The sequence below is a fragment of the Alligator mississippiensis genome, chromosome 4 (assembly GCF_030867095.1).
Source record: "Alligator mississippiensis isolate rAllMis1 chromosome 4, rAllMis1, whole genome shotgun sequence".
NCBI lineage: Eukaryota > Metazoa > Chordata > Crocodylia > Alligatoridae > Alligator > Alligator mississippiensis.
The window spans coordinates 210,680,496-210,702,174 of NC_081827.1; the positions used below are offsets into that span (position 1 = coordinate 210,680,496).

Genomic DNA, 21,679 nt, shown 5'->3' on the forward strand with positions numbered 1-21,679 from the left:
CCTCCCCCCAACATAAAAAAATCCTGTTTACAGGTGGAGACTAGAAAAACAAAATCGAAGGGGAGAACAGACAGAAAAGAACCTTGGCTTGGAGGAGGGGAGCAAAGATGTCTGTGGTTCTGGACACCAGTTGCCTAAAGCATAGCTTGATTTGGCCGTTGGGTAATGTCAAAACTGTGCTCCAATTCCCAATAGTGCACAGCTGGGATTTCAACATTAAATCCCTGTGGCTATGTTATGTCAAATGGATGGGGGAGGGGAGTTAATAGAGGAACAAAGATAATAAGAAGGATGTGGGAAACATGTGAAGAGAAGCAGATGAGTGATAAGACTGAGACAGGAATGAGGCAAAAAAGTGAGATTTCAAGGTCTCCGCTCTCCTTCCTTTTCAGTGACGGTTTGTGGGGCTTGAGCATTCTAAAGGGATTGTCCGCTACAAAGACTGCACTGGAAACTGCTCATTTCTTTTTATAATAGAAATTAAGTTTGCTTCTGGTCCATAAACTGCTGCTAAAAGGGCAGCATAGTTTCTAGTGCATAAGAGGAGGGAAAAGGAACCTAGGAGTTTAGGGAATCTTATAAAAGTGAGTGGGTTAAAAACCGGGAAAAAAATGTAAACTTTTCCTACTTTCTTTATTCCTTTGCAAGAGCTATTTTTCATAGTGGAAGGACACAGTGCATACACACTCCACAATTGTTTCTATTTAATAGTTTTGTATTAACACTTAAAAATGAATGTGCTATCTTTTAGGAGCACTAAACTAGGTTGCCATGTACAGCATGAGGCTCTTTATGCCCTCCTTGGCTGAGAGAACTCTCCCAGTGCATGCACCAGGAACTTACTAACATTCTGTTGTAGCTTAGTGCTGTAATAGAAACTAGAGAAAAACAGTAGGGGTATGAGAAGTGGGCCGTATTCGATTCGGATTCGGCCTGATTCGGGGGACAGTGATTTGATTAATTGATTCAGATCACTGTCCCGATTTGATTTGGCCAAATCCAAATTTGAAGATTTGATTCTGATTCAGAGAATCAGCGATTAGGCCATAGACACAGCTTTAAATGTTTTTTCTACATGCCTTGAGGTACCAGGTGTGGCTCATGAATGATGAGATGATGGGATGGATGGAGTATCCTACAGGAGCATGGCAGGGCCCCCCTGTGTGCTCAGTGGTAGACCCAGAAGTAGACCGGAAGTACTTCTGGTCCACTTCTGGGTCTACCACTGAGCATGTGGGGGACTCCCCCCACCCTCCTCCGGCTCAGCAATCAGCTGCGGGGGGACCCCAGGCACCTCCCCAGACCCAGAAAGTACCAGCCAAACTGGGAGGCAGGCGCTCCGCAGTGGACCCTAAAGTGGACCGGAAGTGCTTCTGGTGAGCTGCCAGTGGGTGGACTGGGCCCTGGGCTGTGGGGCGGTGGAGAGAAGCACCAGCCCCCTGCCACAGCAGCTGCGGCCCCCCAACCCAGAAAGGACCTACCCACAGGCACCTGACTTGGGCAGTCCCAGGGGGCACCGCAGCTGTAGAGGGCCCCTGTACAGCTCAGGCAGGCAGGCTCCAGGGGAGGAAGAAATAAAAAGATCAGGCTCGCTGCTTTTCTCGGGTGAAGCTGCTTTCCTCGACTGCTTTCAGGCTGCCTGCACCGGCAGCTGTGGAGCTGCACGGAGCCCGGTGTTTTGCTCCATGGCTGTAGGAGCAGCAAACTAAAACTGCTCAAAGGAGTTTTAGTTTGCTGCACCCCAAGTCATTTAAGGCGCATTATGCTGCTGAATTTCCTACAGTGGCTGGAATTAATGCGGAATATGCGGCCGAGGCGTGCAAACACTGACACCATTAAAGTGGTTCATAAGCATTTAGTCCGCTTTAAAGTGTCACGCAAACATGCCTCTTGTTTCATCTACACATGGCCCTTGAGACTCTGCACAATATGTTTCAATATACTCTTTCATCTCTTGAAGAAAGATAGAGGAAAATGTCAGAGAGAATTAACAACTTAGATGGGTGGGTGACTTGAACTGAAAACCATAAGATGATTGACAGCAGAGCATTATCCCACAAGGTAATAGTGATAATATTATGAAGGTGGGCTTATCATTTTTTAAAAAGGGCTGTATAGCCTAAAAAGGAGAAACAAGGTCTAAGCAAGGTCAAAATAATTTTCATCCTCTACCTGGCAATACCACTGGTATCACCAGTTCACAGAAAATCCAATGAAGACTGCTAACAAAAACATGTCATACTGCAAAAAATGCCCATGTCAGCAGTAGATAATCACAGCACCAGTACAGTAGGTAAGAAAGGCCAAAATTAAGTCTGTGGGATGGCTGGTGAAAGGGTCTGTGGTGGACTTCACAAACTTCATCAGCCCACATCCACTGAACCTCTGATAATTTTAAGTCTCATAGGAAACTTCAAGCCATCCTAACTAGTAGTATGTTCAGGTTCTGAACCACCCTGTTCTTATGGGTCATCTTCTGAGTAACCCAGAATGCAAGTAGTGCATGATTTGACACAATCTGAATGAATGGCTCTTCAGTATGATCTGGGAACTGAATTCTTGATGCAGCCCTCTTCATTTTTCTTTTACAGAGAAAACAAAATGCTTTCCCCAAGGTTGCATTACATTTCCTCTTGTGAAAGTATGTTAAAAAAATCTATAAGACGGAAAAATGTCTTGCTAAAAATGTAAAGGGAAAGTGGCAACTTGATGCTATACCTATAGTTAGGCTGAATTGAAAAGGAAAAAAATCGAGTGAAGAAACTTTATTTGTGTCGCCGATTATGAATTTTAATAAGATGTATTTTAAGTGTTTAATGTGTGTTCTGACTAAATTTATTAGGAGATAATACCTCACTTAGTGATTTTAGTGTGAGTCCAATGAATCAGATTTAGCAAAAACTCAGTGAAAGGTCAATCGGAGTATTAAGCTACCTCTAAAATGTATGCCTCAAGTGCACAACTAGAAGGATGGTTTAATGAATGAAGCATTACACTGGAATTTGGGAACTTGAGTTCAGTTCCTGGCTCTGTCACAAATCTTCCTGCATCATCTTGCCCTAGGTCTCTTATGGTATGCCTAGCTAATGGAGAGAGCATGTCCCAGCAAAGATATTCCCAAGCTCATCCCACCAACTCCTCCTACTTGCATGCTTCAAATCTATGAAGATGCTCTATGGCAGTGGGGACTAACCTGTTTGGCAGGCATGCCACAAATTATCCCTGTATCTTCCCTGAATACCGCTCTGATCCCTTTTCTCTACCTGCTCTGCTTTGTTTCCTGCCCTATTGCCATTCTGTTGCTGGTCCGCTCCCCAATCTGTTCTGTGCCACACATGGACACTCATGCTACTTGTGGTACACATGCTGAAGGATGACCATCCCTGCTCTATGGCTGGCACCCCCACTATAGGTCTCCCACTCTAGAGTATAAAAATGTTGCTCTGCAGTGAACAATGCTTTGGGCAATAACATGTAGGGAGGCATGTGCAATACTTGTTTTTGCAAAATCTAGATGTTAAAAAATATTTTCAAATAGGTTCAGTTGCAGCAATGCAAATACCAGCATGTTTTTAGCAGCTGGAAGTTCACAAACTGTTTCAAACCTGGTATATAGATACATTTTTACATGAACAAAGAAGGGAGTTAGACACTCTACAAGTTTCACCATGTTTCACTAGGAACACTGGAAGTTTAGTATTGAATATCTACTGAAATCTCTGTATTGCACAGGTCTTCAATATAAATATCCAGCTTATTGAAATTGGACAAATGGTTGATGAGAAATAGAGGAAATGAATAGTAATTAGCTCATTATCATGCTGGCTTCCAATTGTTTTTGATGCCTGGTTAGCTGGTAGTAAATGGAATACTACAGGCATAGCCTTTTGCCTGCCTGCAGGAAATAATCAATTAGCATATTTTAATTCTCATTGATTTCTATTTGACCAAAGTACTCTTGAGTCAGATTTTTCACAAGTTAAGAGTGTCTTTATATTTCCTTTAAAAAGTAAGCCTCTTCACCAGAAGAAACAGAAAAGCGGTGGAGAAGTATTTGTGGAACATTCAGAAATATTCATTTGACCTTTAGGAAGCTCCTTCTGAGCTCCTCCTTCAGCACTTGCAAATCAGATGAAAAAAGAAAATCATCTCCAACTTGTTTAAAACAAGAGATCATTGCCTGGTCACAACTGACAGCATTAGAGTAGATTAGATTATCATAAGAATTTAGGTCCCAATTCAAGAGAGCCCTTAAGCAGGTGTTTAACTTTTAGCATAAACTGATGTCCCATTGACCCAAGGCCCTGGTTCCTTTGGGTACAGTAATTAGGAATAAAGCAGCCCTTCAGAAAATGCATTACACAGGATTAACCTGCAGATTTAATTGGCCTATTTTATTACACATGTTTGTCTTGAATTGTCCTACTATAATGATTATCATTCATCCAAGAATATAATGACTCCAGTGGCTAACTTTAGTGTCACTAAAAAAATTAATACTGCCAAATATCTAAAGGTTTTATGGTACTGTTCCCTTCAAATGGGTTAAAATGAAGGTACATCTGTTAAATATCTACCTATTCAGCAGAAGAGTATATATTTTTTTCCTATAGCCTTAACTGTTGAATGACAGAGTGGAAAAGTGTTGAAGAGTGTCTAATTTATTTTAGACCTGTTTAAGAAAAACAGAGAATGACAAGTGTAATGTGCTGAAAAGTATGGATATTTATTTTCCCATAAAATTACAAAATGTGACTGAGTTAGAAGACTGTAACTCAGTTTTACTGCTCTGAGATTTGGAGATTTCTATAACAGTGCCAGATTTTTGTTATTCACTTAGCACAAAAGATTAAAAAATAATAAAAAATTCAAAAAAGCATCTCAGACTAACAACACATGTGTCTGACAGCAAGGATGATGATAGTGCCACATAAAACCCTTTGTTGCTCTGTCAAAAATGGACCCTTCTGTTTTTCTTATAGCTAACCTTTTTAGGAAGAAGGGGAAAATAGTGAATTTGGCTGCTGAATTCTTTCATTATCTCTCTCTCTTTTGTGCAGGGTATGAAGGGCTGTGAATCAGAGCAGCACTAGATATGGTACAGGCATCCAAGGGAGTATATGTGCATTGATTTCCTGAGCACCTAAGAACAAGATTGCTGATCTTGAGAGCTAAGTTTCCTTGCTACACAACATTAAGAAGAATAAAAAGTTCATGGATATTTTTAGAGAGGTAAGAATGCCTAGCAAAGGAGGGTCTGACGTGTGCAGTGTAGAGGGGAGTTTCAGATAAAAGATGAGGTACTGCAGAAAGCAGAGGAAAAAGGAAGGCAGTTATCCAGAAAGGATTGTGAATGTTGAAATAAAATAGTTCCTCAATTCTACAACTGTTTGGAGGTGAGGTAAACTGCTGAAGTGAAGTAAACAAAAACTGTCACCCAGGAAATATGCCTCAACTCCTGAAAAGGGAAAAAAAGAGCATGTATGAAAGGCAGATATTACTGTGTAGTCCTGACCCTCTGTTTTCCAGTTTTCCTTCCGGAATCCAGTGTTGAGAAGGAGCATCTCGGATGGAAGAACATACTCCCAACTGGAGCTGCAAAGCAACAGGTAGTTTTGGTCCACACTGGAATCCGATGGCACAGAAGAAAGTTCATTTTACTTACAGGTATATGTTTAGTAGCTAAAATATGCTAAAATGGCATTCACCTAATGCTGTTGGACACCCATCGTTAGAAAATATGCTAAGATAAACAGGCCCATCATTTCCCATGGAAAAAACACAAAGATATAGCACAAATTATCTTGATCTGAAATTAATCCAGGTCTACACTCCTTTATTTGTGAAATCCTATACCACTATTCCTAAATTCCTATTTCTTCAGGAAAAAAAAAGAGGGCCATGCCAGACTGCACTGGAGCTGACTCAGATAACCTCCAGAACAGTCATCCAACACTGGAGATGGTCTCTTTCCCTAGTTTCAGTGCTGCACAACTTCCAGATTCCTTGGGGAGGAGCAGTCACTTCTGACAGAACAGCAGTCCCTAAATGGGACATCCTCAGAATCCTAGAGCTTGTAGATGTGGGAAGGACTATACAAATATGTAAGGCCAGGATGGCGGTGATCTCTCTCAGCTACCTCAACCTGGCTGTGCTAGTTCTGGGAGTCTTATGTTTTCTCTCTCTGTAGTTAGTACTGGGCTTACTCTGTCTGAGGTAGTCTGAACTTTTCCTCTCCCACATCATCTTCTATATAAGCAGACCACACTCTCGTATGGAAAACTAAGAGTGAGCAAACTTTGTATCTGTGCTGAAGTATCTCTTGCAGAAGATGATTAGGTCCTTTCTTGAACTTGCATAAGCCATAATATACATTACATTATGCTTTAAGAGCATTGATTCTTGATAACCTAATGCGGATTAATTTGATGCCAGATTTAAAAAAAATGTAACTTCAAGGGCCAAATCAGTTCCAAATTCTATTGGGCAAAGCCCCAACAGTCAAGTTCCAAATTTCAACTGAGCAGAGGTTAATCATTCAAATCTGTGTGTGTGGTTCTACCACTGGTTAAATATCCTTCCTCCCAGACCCACCAGCCCTGGGCTTCAGACACTTCCCAAATCCATGGCAGGTATCCTACCTGCAAGCCCTGAAACTCAGAGGCCTTGGATGCCCTCTAGTCTTGCTTTCTCCTAGTGAAAAGGCCAAGGAGCAAGCTATGGGAGAAGGGTGAATGCAGTCCACCATTGCCACATAATTATGCAGTCGAGTTTCCCACAGAGGGAAACTTTCAGGAGTCAGCCTGCCCAGAGTGCAATGAACAGGTCTTCCCCTGGACAGTTCTCCCAGGGTGAATCACAAGGGTTAGCCTGCCCAGAGTGCAAGAGACAGGCTTCAGACTAAAAAAACTGTCTGCAATGCCTGAGATACAGGGACATTGGGATTTTGTTTCTTTTTCCTTTGGAGCCCAGGGCAGGGATTATTAGGTAGGATCTGAGATTATTCAACGCTGTTTGCAACCGGCTGTGGATCTAGAGTTGGTGTAGTGGTTTAGCTGCACCCATCTTTTGGACTGAACCACACCTGGTAGCTTCTGGGGACCTTTTTAAATTCCTGCTGCTTTCCTCACTGTTGGGGGAGAGGGGTGGGGGAAGCATCAAAGCTACTGTGCTTTGCCGTGCTAGTGTCACAGCTGGGCTGTGGGCTGGGAACAGTGACAGCAGTAGTAGGGATGGGTAGGTTTCCCTACCCTGCCTAAGCCCTCAAGAGCAGGCACAGGGAAAAGGACCCCCTCCCTCACATTGCCACTGTTCCCAGCTGGCTGGAGTAGGTAGGAACAGTTTTGAAACTTCCCTCTCCCACAGGACAGAAGCGAAAGAAAGCACAGATGAATAGGAGTGGAGGAGGTTTGCCTTTGAACATGGAGGGGGGATTCTTATATTCTTTGGGGACTTTAAAATGTCCCCAGACTCTGGCTACATAGTCTGCCCAGTGATGGTTGTGGGGAAGAGGGTGAGAGGAAGGGATGCTACTTCTGCAGCACAGGTGGCTGCTCTCACACCCTCCTTTGCCAAATCTTGGATCCATTCCCATCTGCAACTGAGGGTTATTTTAACAAGCTTTTGTCCTTCCTCTTCTCCACTGTTTCTGTTGATCAGATATGAGAAATCAGGGATGATTTCAAAACAGAATCCCATGAATCCATCTAAATTTCATCAATCCTGAGTACGTTGCATAGTAAAACCTATTTTAAAAAAGGATGCTGACTTCAAGGATAGATTCCTGTGCTCCCCCCTTTCTATTGAGAATCAGACAGTTGTGGACTAAAAGTCTGTTGCAAAGAAAAACTAGATGTGTATACACAAAAATACTATAATAATTTTGGGGTGGAATAGATAGCAAAGTTAAAGGTCACATCTTTCTACAAGGCAGCCTGTGTATACAATTCCAGATCTGCTTAAACACATTTGTATTACTGAAAACCTGGCTTTAGTATTATGGAATAAACAAAAATTACTTGTAGTAATCCCGCACATTTTTACCTTACTCATACTAATCCTGCAAATTTACGCCTATCCTTAAGTACTTAGAGGAATATTTAATAATATTTGAATGATTGGAGCACATGCCAAGTTTTTGAGATTTGGTTTTTAAGGAGAAATTTTCATCTCACTGAATCAGTTTTGCCACCAAGGTTAATGGTTATTTACCAGTTATTTAATTTGTAACTGACATGACAGTTCTAGATCAGGAGTGTCAAAGATATAGCCTACAGGCTGGATCTGGCCCATGATGCTGCTCTGGGGTCCAAAGTGGACCCACACAGCATGTGGTGCATGCTGGACTGGCTCCACATGCAGGGCCTGTGATGTACCTGTGGCACTTACTCTGGGACCTGTGCTATACATGGTGTACCTACTCTCCCCACTTGCTCTGGAATAGGCACCATGTGCAGCATGGGTCCCAGAGTGGGTGCTGTGTGGCTGAATGAGTGCCAGATGCGCTAGATCTGATATGGGTGGTGGGGAGGTGGTTCTATGGGCCCAGTTCGGCCTGTGGACCAGTTCTGTACCACTCATCCAGCATCCAGCTTGTGGGGCCAGATGAATTTGACATCGCTCTAGATGAAATGGTATAGGAGGTTGGTCAGTTTCTGAAAAGAAACTTGTAGCAGTGATACACTTGAGTAGTTTAGATATTAATTTAGCTATGAGATAAAAAGCATGCTGAAAAATAAGTGTGAAAACGACGCAAGATTGCTCTAGTTTCTGTTCTTCTTTCAAACTGGTTCTTACCAGGTGGCTCTCATTCTCCTCAAGCTTTTGTCCATCGCCATCTTTTCTAAAACATCAAATATACACACAACTTGTTTCATACACCTGCACATTTTTTGGGGTCTTCCCCTCTTTGCCCTGTTCCTGACTCTCAAGGTCTGAACTTTTTTTCCTCATGTAATCTTCAGGCATTCTGGCTATTTTCCCCAAACTTCTCAAGTCTGCTCTTGCTCAGCATTTCTTCTTTTATCTCACTTTTGTTGCCACACCCTTGTTTCTTACATGATCTTTCCTGCTGATTCTACAAATCCCTGTTAGCACCTTCATTCTCCATCTCTCTTATCATGGACATGTTTTTTTTAATTTCTGATCTACACAACAATTCAGTCTTTATCACTGTCTTGTAGATTTTCCCTTCAATTATTTTAACTTCTGTTAATTTTTATAAATATAAGGAACACATGCAACAAAATAAATAATTTGAGAGTGTGATTAAATAGAGAGGGCAGAAATAAAAGCAGATTAAAGGGACCAACAATAAATTTGATTATTTTCTGATAGATAGCATTAATATATTGTGGGTACTGCAAAGGGGGGGGGGAAAGGTTACTTACTGTTTAAAAAAGATGTATACAGGCCAAGTTAGGTGTTGTGCCCCCTCCCCCAATTATGGTATTAGTATCAGGGGGTTCAATCTTGTCAAAAACCCTCAAATGCTTTAAAAAAAATTGGTCTTTAACTGAAGTATAATGGTAGACAAGGTTCCTTGGGTGAATTTGATATCTTTTATTAGGCCAACTCAAATAATAAAAGATATCAAATTCACCCAAGGAACCTTGTCTGCCTATGTCCTTAGACCAACACGGCTACAACCCAAACCCCTGAAGTATAATGGGCACATCTACATGTGTGCTTTAATGTGCCATTCATTGGTCTATGTTAATGCACATTAAAGCATCACAAAAAACCTGTGCGTGTTGACTAACGCACATTAAAATAGGCTAATGCACCTTCTTCTAATACCTCACAATAGAAGTACTAAATTTAATGTGCATTAGCAAAGCGCATTAATGTGTAGGCATGCACACTGAATCTTTTCCCTCAGTGCTTCTTAGATAATTCTTTTTTAATATCTGCTTAACTTCAACACTATTTTACAGGGCCAAAAGTGAAATTAGCAGCCTCTGTCAAGTTTATTTTTCTGAGCAGTTTTGATGACATAATTCCGGTTGTTCACAGTATTACAGGAAAAATAGGGTAGGTGAATTTGTTCACTCTTACAAGCCTTACCTTCTCTCTTGTGAAAAAAAAAATCTAAACTCCTTTTATAAAGGAAAAACAGCACAAAATGAATGCATCCCCCAATTTGCCTAACTTTGTTTACAAAAGAATAAAGATAACTGAAGACAGCAATAGTTGTTTGTGGCTCTGAGGGCTATGCTAATTAAAGCGCCCAGAGCGTCACGTGTATCAGCGTGCCCACTGAAAAATAGTGGTGGAGCGCTTTGACCTAAAACTCATTGGATGAGCTTTAGTTTAAAGTGTCCCACTGCCATTTTTCAGCACAGGGACACTGATACATGTGATGCTGGAGTCTGGTGACGCATGGTAATTACCACGCACCAGCAGACTTGCTTAATTGAGTCTACTCCCATGTGCTGTAATGACAGTGCCTCGAAGCAGCCTCCCTGCATGTGTACAGGAGCCCACAGTGTCCAAAACAACCAGCAGGCCGAGCAGGGCGTTTCTGGAAGCTGGGAAGTTCAGCAGTGGTAGCCAATAGGAAAATGCTGAGGACCAGGGTGAGTCTTTATATAATTCCACCCCTGAAACACCTCTCTCAAGGCTGCAGGGTAGGGCCTTCAACCTCTTGGGAGCCAGACTTGAACTCTCTCCTGTGGATAGGTCCCTATAGCTTTTCAAACAACTGAGCATGGCTGATATTCCTCCTATGATAGGGAAGTGTTCTAGACACTTAAATGAAGTGGGAGACCCAGGTTCACTTTTGTCTCCTTCCTGAAGGAATTTAACCTACTTATTCAAGCAGAATGTCTTAGGAGGTTTTAGACAATCAATGCGTCGAGATAAGAGCACTCCCCTTTTCTGCTGAGGTTGTATGATTGTGCAGAAAGGAAATCAAGATTTTATTTAATCTTCAGTTAATGTAGTAGTTTATTTATAACTTTTGCTAAAACAATATAGTATAATGAACAATACAAATTATATATGAAATTAAAAAATATTTATACTTTACAATTTTTGCTAAAAGCATAGAAAGTACAATCTTATTGTATCAGTTTAAGCAAAATTTAAAACAGAACATGGTATATGATGATACAAAATACATCAAATGAAGCAGTGGGCAGTAAAGTAAAATAGGGGAATTCGATTTGATTTTGGCCTTCATTTTTTGTGCAATACAAACGCACCTATAGGAGTATAGGACAGGCTGTGCTTCAATTAACAGAAAATACAAAAATAGCCCTTGGTGCAGGAACTGGAACTGGAGACACTACCCGCCCATAGTATGTGCCATAAGTTAGTCATGCTCCCTCATATTTGCTCTTTCTGGACTAATGACTCTTAATCAAGTTTAAAGCCCCTAGGAACACATTGTTTAAACTGAAGGAAATATGAGGGTTGTTTCATTTTTTGGCTTCATTACCTTCTTGTTTCTAATTTGGTTAAACTCATCCAAATTCATCGTATATCTTCTTTCACAAAACGAGAACATTTTATATCAATACCTTTTCTCAGAGAAAATCTCTTTCACTTTATGGGTGAGAAATTTAATTTTTTGTGGTATCAATATTGAGTTAGTGGTAAGCTGTGGTGTTGATACTGATATAGCAAACTGTTCTGTTTACAAGATGGAAAGAATGTCAGATGCAAATAATAAGGAAGAGCATACAAGACTGCGCTATTCTTGTCCCAAACAGTTCCAGACATCCTTTACTGTAGTTTGAAGGATTGGGCCTCCTATGCTTTAATTAAAAATACAAAATACATTGGGTAACCTTTAAAGGTAAGAATGAACAGGTACAAAGGAGGCAACCAGGATAATAAAGGGGCCAGAATGTTAATAATTTAAAGGAAAGGAAATTAGAAAAATTAGATTCATGTTGACATGGGAAGACAACAAGATGAAATGAATGAGCCATAAAAAATCTGACTTCTGTGATCTCATTTGGTTAAGTGCTGGGTTTCAGTCATTTGTCTATCAACTCTTCCCTGCCACCCATAACATTTTTCCTGCTTTGTCCCAGAAAATAAACGGAGCATCAGACACTTTTCTGCTTTCTCTTTGTAGAAAAGAACATTCTGCTTTAGTCAAGTTAATTTAGTAGACAGAATATGTTACCAATGAAATCATAACAAATTATTCATTTTTTGGTGGATATCAGCTACTAAACTGTTCATTTACATAGTAACTTATAGATTCAAAAGCCAGACAAAAGAAATAATAAACATTAAAAGGTAACCATCTAATTAGACTTTTTCTTTAATACCAATCACATAACAGTTTAACACTAGAAAGCACAGTAGAATGAGTTTGTAATGTTTAGTTAAGGCTTATGTCATCAACCAAATTAAGAAACAGCCTTTAGTTGAGAATTTGCAGAACATGCAACAAAAACGTGTGCATGGGTAAATAGCTATTTTTTTTAGTTAAGTAGAAATAAATTTCCCACTGGTTCAATTTTAAGTCGTGCTAAGGATGAATGAACTAGCTGGACAGAAGCAGTGTTCTATATGTAACAGTCAGTCCCTGCACAACTATCTTAGGATCAACTCTGCTCACTGAAATTCATTTACCAGAGGACATGCAGCTGTCTTCTGACATCGAGGTGCTCCTGCTGAACAGCTATGTCTATTACTACTCTCATTTGAACCTGGTGCCAGGAGAGGAATCATTTCTCAGGTGCTTCCTCAACCATAACCTGATACCACACATTGTAATCAATGAAAAGATTTTTACTGATTTCAACAGGTTTTGGATTAGGTCTCCAGCATGCTGGTCATGCAGCTGCCTCAAAGTACTTGCTGGCCTTTGGAGGCCTTTTGTATGTCTCCTGTTGGTTCCTCCCACATTAATTTTATAGGAGTCCTCCAACATTGTTAAGCAAATGATGTCCTCCTTACTGTAGAAGGGAGGGGGAAAACAAATAGCAGATAAATACCTTGTTTGGTACAACCTAAAGTTAATTGCTGGTAGGGAGGGAAGGCTAGAACTGAGCTTTAGCAAGTTTAATGAGCTTGCATCAGAGCTGTGTTGTTGCTTTTGTTTCTAGTAGCACTTGCAAAGTGTGTGGCACTAGAAAAAAAAGAAAGAGGAGAAAGGAGAGGGAAAAGCATTTCGAAGTATTTAAGGTAGGCAGAAAAACTGTGACATACCTCCTGTTAAATGCTGCTTATCTTTCTGACTTAGTACTTATCTGAAGTTCCAACAAAGTACTATCTGGGTCTTTATTTAGGTCCTTGTGCTGCTGAAGATACTATCATCTGAATGAAATGTAAATTACTAGAGTTCAGGACATTGGTTTAAGATCTACTACATATCTGCAGAAGTGGAGCTGTGTGTTTCCATGTTCTGCCCAAATTCCATTTTACTGGATCTTTCTAAATTTCGCCTTCAGTTTTACCAGGATATGGTAATTACTTTCTTTCCTAAATTATTTTGCTACTCATTGCAAGGGATGTTGCATTTCACCCAGAGAGAGTTGTATTTTAGAAGTTGGTAGAATTTTTTTCTAACTGTAGGGACTCCATTCATTCCTGGGTTTTATCTGCTTTCTTCCATGCTAATATAACCCAGACTATAAGGCACCATTTATAGAAAACCTATCCAGAATTCACCATGGTACTGGCAGCTTTCCACAAGCAGCCTTAAAGTAGGATTCACAAACTGGTGGTGGTTTGGTTATTTAGGGCATACAGAGATAGATGTTTGCTAGGCAACTTATAAGAGAAGGGAAGTGGTAACAATTCTGTCCTTAGACTGGAGCAGCTACTCCTAGTTCAGAGGGTGCAGTTTATATTTCTTGTGTCTGCAGTGGGTCAGGTTCCTAGTCTGAAAAAATATTGGACCCTTTTGGAGTTATACTCTGTAAATATAAAGGATGACCTTATCTCACTGTCAGTTTCTAAATGAGTAGGACTTTGCTTTGCTATTAGAATGGAAGAGAGAGAATTCATCATTTGTATTTTCCCCCCATTACATTGTCATTTGCTGTCTTCTCCTTTGTGGAACCAACTGAGAAAAATTCTTGTACCTTGTGATTTCTTATCAATTCTTTTCATGTTTTTCCTCCGCCTGCCCTCACCTGACATTTCCTTGCAACTTTCTTTTTATGCCTCATCTTACTTTCTTTACACTTATGTTTATTGGGCAATGTTAGAGTTCTCATTTTTACTCAATGTTATTATACACTTCAGTGACCCACTGATTTTAGTTGCTGTGCTAAAAAAATGCTTGCTTCTCTCATAAGCATAGAACAAAAACTGAGGGAGTTCTGTGTTGGGGCTGAACAAGATTGATGGCAATGCTAAAAAAAAAAGTCAACAAGGTAAATTAAGTAAAAAAAAGATTGCTGATAAGTTTGACTAGTACCAGATGAAGTAGTCATGTAAATGGGAAAACAGCATATTGTTGTTATAATCAATAGAAATAATAACTTTTCTGGAATCAGCTGCCCCACTGCAAGATGGCAACAAATAACCTAGTACCAAGAACAGCTTCACCTAAGATTTAGTTTGTGGGCTTACTGTTTTTCTTGGTTTTTTTTTTTAATAGTAATCTCATGATGTCTCCTGTGTTCTTAAAATAATATTGTACTGCCCTATACATCTGGAATGTGCAACATGAAACACTGAAGCTAGAACAGAGATGAGGAAAAGTCAGGCTATGATTAAATTGCAGTTAATTCTGTGGCCTGTGGTAGTTTTTTTTAAAACGACAAGTAAGACAGTTCAGCTAAGATCTGTTAGGGATCTGACTCATTAAAAAGGTTCCTTCTGAGTATCAGAAACCACATTTCAAGATTCTGACCATGTTTCTGGACTATTTGCCTCCAATTTTCAGTTTTTCTGCGCATAACAAACTAATTGAAAATTCTGGGTCATGGAATTATGTACACTATATTTTCAGGGTAATTTTCTAAGGCAACCTTTTAAGGCTGTGGGCTGGACTAACCTGTTTGGGTCAGAAACTGGTGAGCACTAGGAGCATGGGGTAGGTGCGCAGCACCAGCACTTCCTCTGCAGTATGGGGAGAGCACCTGCCAGACCCACATCCACTGGCTGGATCAAACGGCTTGGCAGGCTGGATCCAGCCTGAGCGGTAGGGTGCTGCTTCCTGCTCTAAAGCCTTCAAGAGCACTTCTAACTACTTTGTCAGATGTCATTGCTACGTCACCCTTCTAGCTTGGTGTTTGTAGGGGGCAAGAGTGCGCTGCAGTACCCAGCTTCCACCTCAGATGCTTACAGGGGCTGGTGTGGAAGCGAGCAAGGAAGGTTGTTAATCATCCCACACAGATGTCAACAGACTTCAGGCTGGGGCTGTAGGTAAAGGTGCTTTCTGCTGCAGTTTCCAATCTGAAATGTATTAAAACAAGTTGAGGCTGTGCTGCCTTCCAGGGTGCCTCTCCAACCTATGGAGTTTGGACAGAAAAGTTTGGTGATGTCCTGCTGGTTGGCACCTACTGGTCCCAGCTACTCTGGTTTCTGTCACACCACAGAACAGCTGCGGTTTGGTTTTTAAGGCTTTTATTACAGGCAGGTCTGTGCTGGGGGCAGCGGGGCTGACTCCTTCGCCCTCAGGCACCAGCCGGGCCCGGGCGCGGGCCAGGCGGACTTTGCGCGCGCAGCCGAGTCCGCCGCTCTCCGCTGCGCGCGCTTCTTCCGCGCGGGCTCTGCGGGCCCCCGGCCCCGCCTGGTGGCGAAGCCCCCACCTCTGACAGGAGCGCCCAAGCAGGCGCCTGTTAGGAGCCGTGAGTGACGCTCGGGCCGAGGGTGATTTCAAACCGCCGCCGCGGCCCCGGGAGGCCCGGGTGGAGGCGGGGGGAGGGGCGAGGGAGGCAGGGCTGCGCCAGGCCCCGGGGCTGCGCTGCCCCCCTCCCCCCGCGGCCGGGGGCAAGCGGTCCCCAGGGCCCGGGGCGCAGCTCGGGGCCGGGCCCGGCGGCCGGAGCCGCTCGGCGGAGCCCGCTCATTGTTCCCCGCGCCAGCGCTGGCAAACAGGAAGCCACCTCGGCAGGGGGGGGGCCCCTGGCGGGTGAGTGGCGGGCGCGGCGGCCAATGAGCGCGGCGGCGGCGGCGCTGCGCGGCCAATGAGCGCGCGTGAGCGGGCGGAGGCGGGAGTTCCGGGCTGGCAGGCGGGCGGGCGGGCGGCGGTGTCGGCCGGGCCCCCTCTCCCGCGGCAAGCCCCACCTTCGGCTTTCCCGCACCGTCAATCAAAATAGGAAAAAAACCCCGGAGCGGGCTCGGGCTCGGGCCGCCGCTTCAGCCCCCGAGCGCCCCAAGCATGTCCCCGGCGGCGGCCGCGTAGCCACCGCCGGCAGGGCCTGCGCGCGCGGCGAGCCCGCCAGCCCCGCTCGCGCCCGCGCCCGCACCCGCACCATGACCGGTACGTACGCGGTCCCCGGCGGCTCCGGCCCCGGCTCCCCGGGCCCCCCGGCACCGGCGCGTCCGCGCGCGAGCGAGGCGAGAGCGGCACTGAGAGCAGCAGCAGGAGGAGCAGGGGGAGGAGGGAGAAGAGGGGCAGGGGCAGCAGCGCGGGGAGGAGGAGGAGGAGGAGGAGGGCTCGGCGCGGGAGGGCGGGGGGAGGCCGGGGTTAGCGGGGAGGGAGGAGGGGGCGATCGCTCCCGTCAGTGACGCTCCCCTCCCCCCCCTCCCTCCCCTCCCCCTCCCCGCCGTGCCCGCAGCTCCCGAGAAGCCCGTGAAACAAGAGGAAATGGCTGCCTTGGACGTGGACAGCAGCAGCCACAGCGAGTATCTCCAGCACGGCAACGGCGGCGGCGAAAACGGCAACGGCGCCGCCTCGGCCTCGGCCGCCGCGGCCGCCCCCCAGGTGAGCGCAGGCCCCGCCGGGCCCCCTCCTCCCCTCCCTTGCCCTGCCCTCCCCTTCCTGCCGCCCCCTCCCCCTCCCGCGGGTGACACGTCGCGGGCGGGCGCGGAGCCGGTGCCGCCGCCGCTTCCTGCGCCGAGCCCGGTGGAGCCCGCGCCGCGGCCCGCGCTAACCGCCGCCCCTCTCTCCCCCGGATCCCGCCCCTCGTGGCAGGACACGCAGCCGTCACCGCTCGCGCTGCTGGCGGCCACCTGCAGCAAGATCGGCCCACCGTCGCCGGAGGAGGACGAGGCCGCCGCTGCCGCCGCCGCCGCCGCCGCTCAGTCTGCCGGAGCGGTGAGTGCCCGCCCCGCCGCGCTCGCACGGCCTGCCGGGGGGAGAGACGGCACAGCCCGCCCGGGGGGAGGGACGGGACACACGGCACTGCCCGCCCGCCCGCCCGGGGGGAGGGACGATCGCGAGGCCGACCTGCCAGGAGAAGGGTCCCCAGGCTCCCCTGCTTCTCCAGGAGGAGCCCGGGGCGAGCCGCCCTCCCCTCCCCCGCCGCGGCGCCTCCGTTGTCTTTTGAAACGGGGGGAGAGGCGGGAAACCGGCCTCCCCCGCCCCCGAGACCAGCACGATCCCGCCCTGCACCCCGCCAAACGGGGAGGGACCTCGGCGCTGCGCGGGCCCGCTCCTCAGCTGTCACCCCAACAATAGCACAAAATGAAGGCTGGCTGAGAGGAAGGATGTAGTTTAAGGGTAAAATGGCTGTTTAGAAAGGATGATCGCAGCACTGGGAACTCGATACCTCCATGAAGGCTGTTTTCCTGCACTCCTTAGATTAGAAACCAACTTTCCACCTCTCTTTCTGTCTTTTTCCCTCTCTGTCTTTCCTGCTGTCTCTTCTCAAACGAGCCTGGGTGACCTTGGAACCCCTGGTGAGGGGATGGATCTTGGAGGATGGATGCACGTTTCTCACAGAGGCTTTTTCTCTTTAACCATTTAAATAACAAAGGATGCATTTGTGTTTGTGGAGGTTTTATAACTTGGATGTGTTTTTAATTGGCCAAATTGGACGGGTGGATTAAGGCCCTTTAATTGTCACTGAAGTTGCTTGACTCCTGGTTGCTACAACTGATATAGATCTGTATAACATAGAAGTACTTCTGTCCTCTTAACTTTTGTAGAAGAAACTACAGTAGCTGAACAACGACTTCTGCAGAATTTTACTAAATCTGGGTGCCAATGTATTATACTAGCAGAATGGTACTGCTAGTAATGGTACAAAAACCAAAAAAACAAATAACCCAAAACATGAGTGAAACTTTTAGTACTTATTGCTTGGTTCTTCCTGCCCTAAATTTCAGTACTCTTAGCAGCTGCTCAAGGTCATACCGTAGATCAGAACTAGGAACAGATGTATTAACCCCCCCCCCCCCCCAAAAAAAAACCCACAACAACAAAAAACCAAACCCAAAGCATTCTGTCCTGTGCTCTTGTCAATGGACCATCCTTGTCTCCTTTACTTAACAAGATTGGTTTTTAAACGTTTATGAGGGATTTATTAAAGCATATATGTTTATTAAAGCATCTTAAAGCACATAAATGCCCATTAAAAACTTGATCCACTGTATGAAATGTACACAGCGCTCTATTACAACAGAGAGAATGCCATATTTATTTTGCATAAAGAATGCATATTTGAAACATGATGGTAACTATAAAGTACTCTTCTACCTGTGCATCTTAAGTCTCTCACTTAGACTTTTGGGGGGACAGATGGAGGGAGGGAAAGTTTTTTAGTATAAATGGGCTTGTGAATTAATACTGAAGTACAAATAGTAACCAAATTAGAAATGCTGTTTTAAAATCTATTTCCTTGTTACATGATTTCTCATTTTGGTCAAGTAGAGAACTTTCTTGGTCAAGATTCACCTAGAAACCTAGAACTTGATCTCAGAAGAAGATTGGACTGTAAATACATACATTTTTTCACCTCTTCAGACACTGTTCCTGTGTACTTGTTCTTGATCAGACTGTAGCAGAGTGAAAACTTCCAGAATCTTATCAGACTTCTTTTCAGTGCTTCAGAATATTGTGGGTAGCAATGAAACTGACAGGAACCAGGGCAAGTTCACGCTGCTCCAAAAGCAAGTGTTGGAGTTAATTGAAATGTCTTCATAAAGCTGAGGAAGGATGAAGAACTAGAAATGTTCCCTTTTCTAGCATTTAAATACTGAGAGGAGTCTAATGCAGCAGATCTCTTTTACAGGTATATGTACGGTTCTTTTATTGAAAGGATTGGGTTTTCAAAGTTTAGACACCTATTAGTTAATGTGAAAGGAAGCTCTAGCACCTGATCCAGGTATAATACCCTATTAGGAATGCCAGTATGTTCCCTTTTCCAGAAGTGCAGTGTGTTGTGAGGTGTACCCTTGCTTGGCTTCTCATCTGGTTCCCATCATAGGAAAGGAAGGTCCCCCCCCCCCCCCATTTTCCATGCTGGATTATAGTGGTGGCCATGCCTATATTTGGTAGAATTTTCAAGCCTTATTAATAGGCGATAGAAGGTAGTTCAAGTGATTATTTCCCTGCCTTTGGGCTTTTTGGTGTGGGTATACTGTTACTTTTTTATTCGGGTTATAATCACAAGTATAACAACAGTGAAAAATTAATGAAGAAACATTGGTTGATTTAAAAACTTGGAATATGGCTAAGGGAAGCAATTTAGATAATATGGGTTAGTGTCCCCCCCCCCCCCTCCTTTTTTTTCCTGTCTACCCCTTGAGGGAACATCCCCATCATTTTTTACAATGCTTTTAACTTGAGGGAAAAGAGGAAATCTAGTTAATTTTTAAAAGAGAGACTAGCTGTAGTGATTGGCTGAGTGGTGGTGGTGGGGTAACTCCAGAACATCATGTTTTCTTTTTTAATGTAGGCTTAGCCACTATGGCACATGCTGATTTTTTTTCATCTCTAGATTAAAAAAAAAAAAATTTTTTTTGCAGTGGGTTCTAAATGACACCCCAGATTCATTCAGAAGCTGAAGCTACTTTAGCATGTTAGGTGCTTGGCAATTAATGTATGCCATCAGTAATTTGTCATTTACCTGATGGCATTTGGTTTTAACATAGGAAGTCCTTAATGACTTGTGTCTTGTTTGAAAAGTTTATCTCTACCTAAGATGGTGCTACAGCTGTGGTTGGATGATATATTTGACTTGAAATCCCCTCCATGGGAGATTGACAGATATTGCCCTGCAGGCACCAAAGCCTCTTTGAAAAGAAATGTACTCTTACTGATCTGAAAGAGTAGCCCTGCTATTTTAACTTTTGGCTGTCCCCTTTTTATTTTAGTCTCTGACCCTGCAAACACTTATTTAAGCAATTTTTAAGGTTCCATTTTGTGCAACTGACAAAAATAAAAATGATTGCATCACACCATTGGAAAGTCAAGAGTTCCACCTTTACACTGCTATAAAGAATTAACTTATCTTAGTGCCTAAAAGATCAGAGCTTAACATTTTCATTGGCTCCTTGTTCTAGTAGTTCTTCCTAGGTTCCCTCATGGAACTAAGTATAGAGGCCCTTTGACTCCTGAAACTTCCATTCACATCTTTAAAGATGACTTATAGAAGATAGTCTTGTTTTCTGTTTTTCATATATTACAGGTGGTCCAGAAATTGATTTTTTTAAAAAAAACTCTGTTTTTGAAGTACAAATCTCAAGAGCATAAAGCCATATCTTATCTTGAGCATCCAAGTACCAGTGGAAGAAATCCGGTGCTTTTACCAGTCCTTAATGCCTAAATTAAAGGGTTATGGATGTTGAATCTTAAAAAAAAAAAAAAAAAAGCATTAAATTAACTAGGGGTTAACAAAACCAAAAGTAACGGTTTTAAGTCATCTAACTAAATATTCTTCCCTACTTTTCCTGCTTCTTTTCTTGACAGCTTAACTTCCTTTTCTTGTTTCTGATGGCACAAGCATCAGATGTTCTTAGTTTAGACAGGATGTGAATTTTTAGTAATAATAAAGTAAATATACTTTAGAAGATATCAGCCTGCTCAAAGACACAGAAGAGGGCTCGGATATGCTTTTTGCTGTTTTAAAGGTAGCTGCTAAGAGACTGTCAAGTTGAATTACTATAGTTAATCAAATACAAGATAAAGTTTTGTTGGTTTTTTTCCTCAGCATGGCTAAAAAAGCTCCTTGTCTTGCATTTGCATACAAGACACTTCATTAAATATATTTTTTATTCTTAAACTCCTGCCAAAAGCAGCACATGCCCAGTAATGGAAACCAACTATGAAGTTGATTTAAATGCAGCCAACACTGAGCATGACTATAAAACACATGGCCTGTATTGGGCAAATATGCCGATTTTCTATTTTTTTTTTAAATTTTGTGTGTCAGGCCAAATTAGCTAGATCAATTCTGAATTCTGTCAGTTCAGTGGAGCTTAGTCATTCAAGTCATTTTAGATAGGCATCTAGCTGGGGTCATCTAGACCCAGCACTCTTTCCTGCCTATGCAGGGGGTCGGACTCGATCTATTGAGGTCCCTTCCGACCCTAGCATCTATGAATCTATGAAAGTCTGTGTGACACTAACACCAGCAAGTATTCTTCCTCCCAGACTTTTCAGCCTGGGGCTTCAGATACTCCCAAATTCATGGCTGGTATTCTAGATATAAGCTCCAAGCCTGGATGCCATGGAGTTCAGATGCACTCTGGGCTTGCTTGCCCCTAGCCAAAAGGAAATAGGAGCAAGCTAGAGGGAAAGCCCAAGAACAGTCTCCAATTACCATAAAATGTATAGTTGAGATCCTCCCATTGGGAGGTTATAGTAGACTCTCATAAG

General features: G+C 43.7%; 1 protein-coding gene and 1 long non-coding RNA gene across 2 annotated transcripts in view; one reads left to right on the top strand and one right to left on the bottom strand.

The window, feature by feature from the left end:
• Positions 1 to 10,929: 10,929 nt before the first annotated feature.
• On the bottom strand, positions 10,930 to 16,679 carry LOC109281415 (uncharacterized). Its single transcript, XR_009462094.1, has 2 exons — positions 16,405 to 16,679; positions 10,930 to 15,369 (listed from the first exon to the last, which is right to left on the bottom strand). It is a non-coding gene; the product is annotated as an uncharacterized LOC109281415 (long non-coding RNA).
• SP3 (Sp3 transcription factor) overlaps positions 16,090 to 21,679 on the top strand; it is a 35,211-nt gene continuing 29,621 nt past the window's right edge. Inside the window, exons 1-3 of the mRNA XM_059727278.1 lie at positions 16,090 to 16,396; positions 16,695 to 16,840; positions 17,051 to 17,173. Of these exons, the coding sequence (XP_059583261.1) occupies positions 16,390 to 16,396; positions 16,695 to 16,840; positions 17,051 to 17,173 (276 nt within the window). The 5' untranslated portion in view covers positions 16,090 to 16,389. The remainder of the gene's footprint in view (positions 16,397 to 16,694; positions 16,841 to 17,050; positions 17,174 to 21,679) is intronic.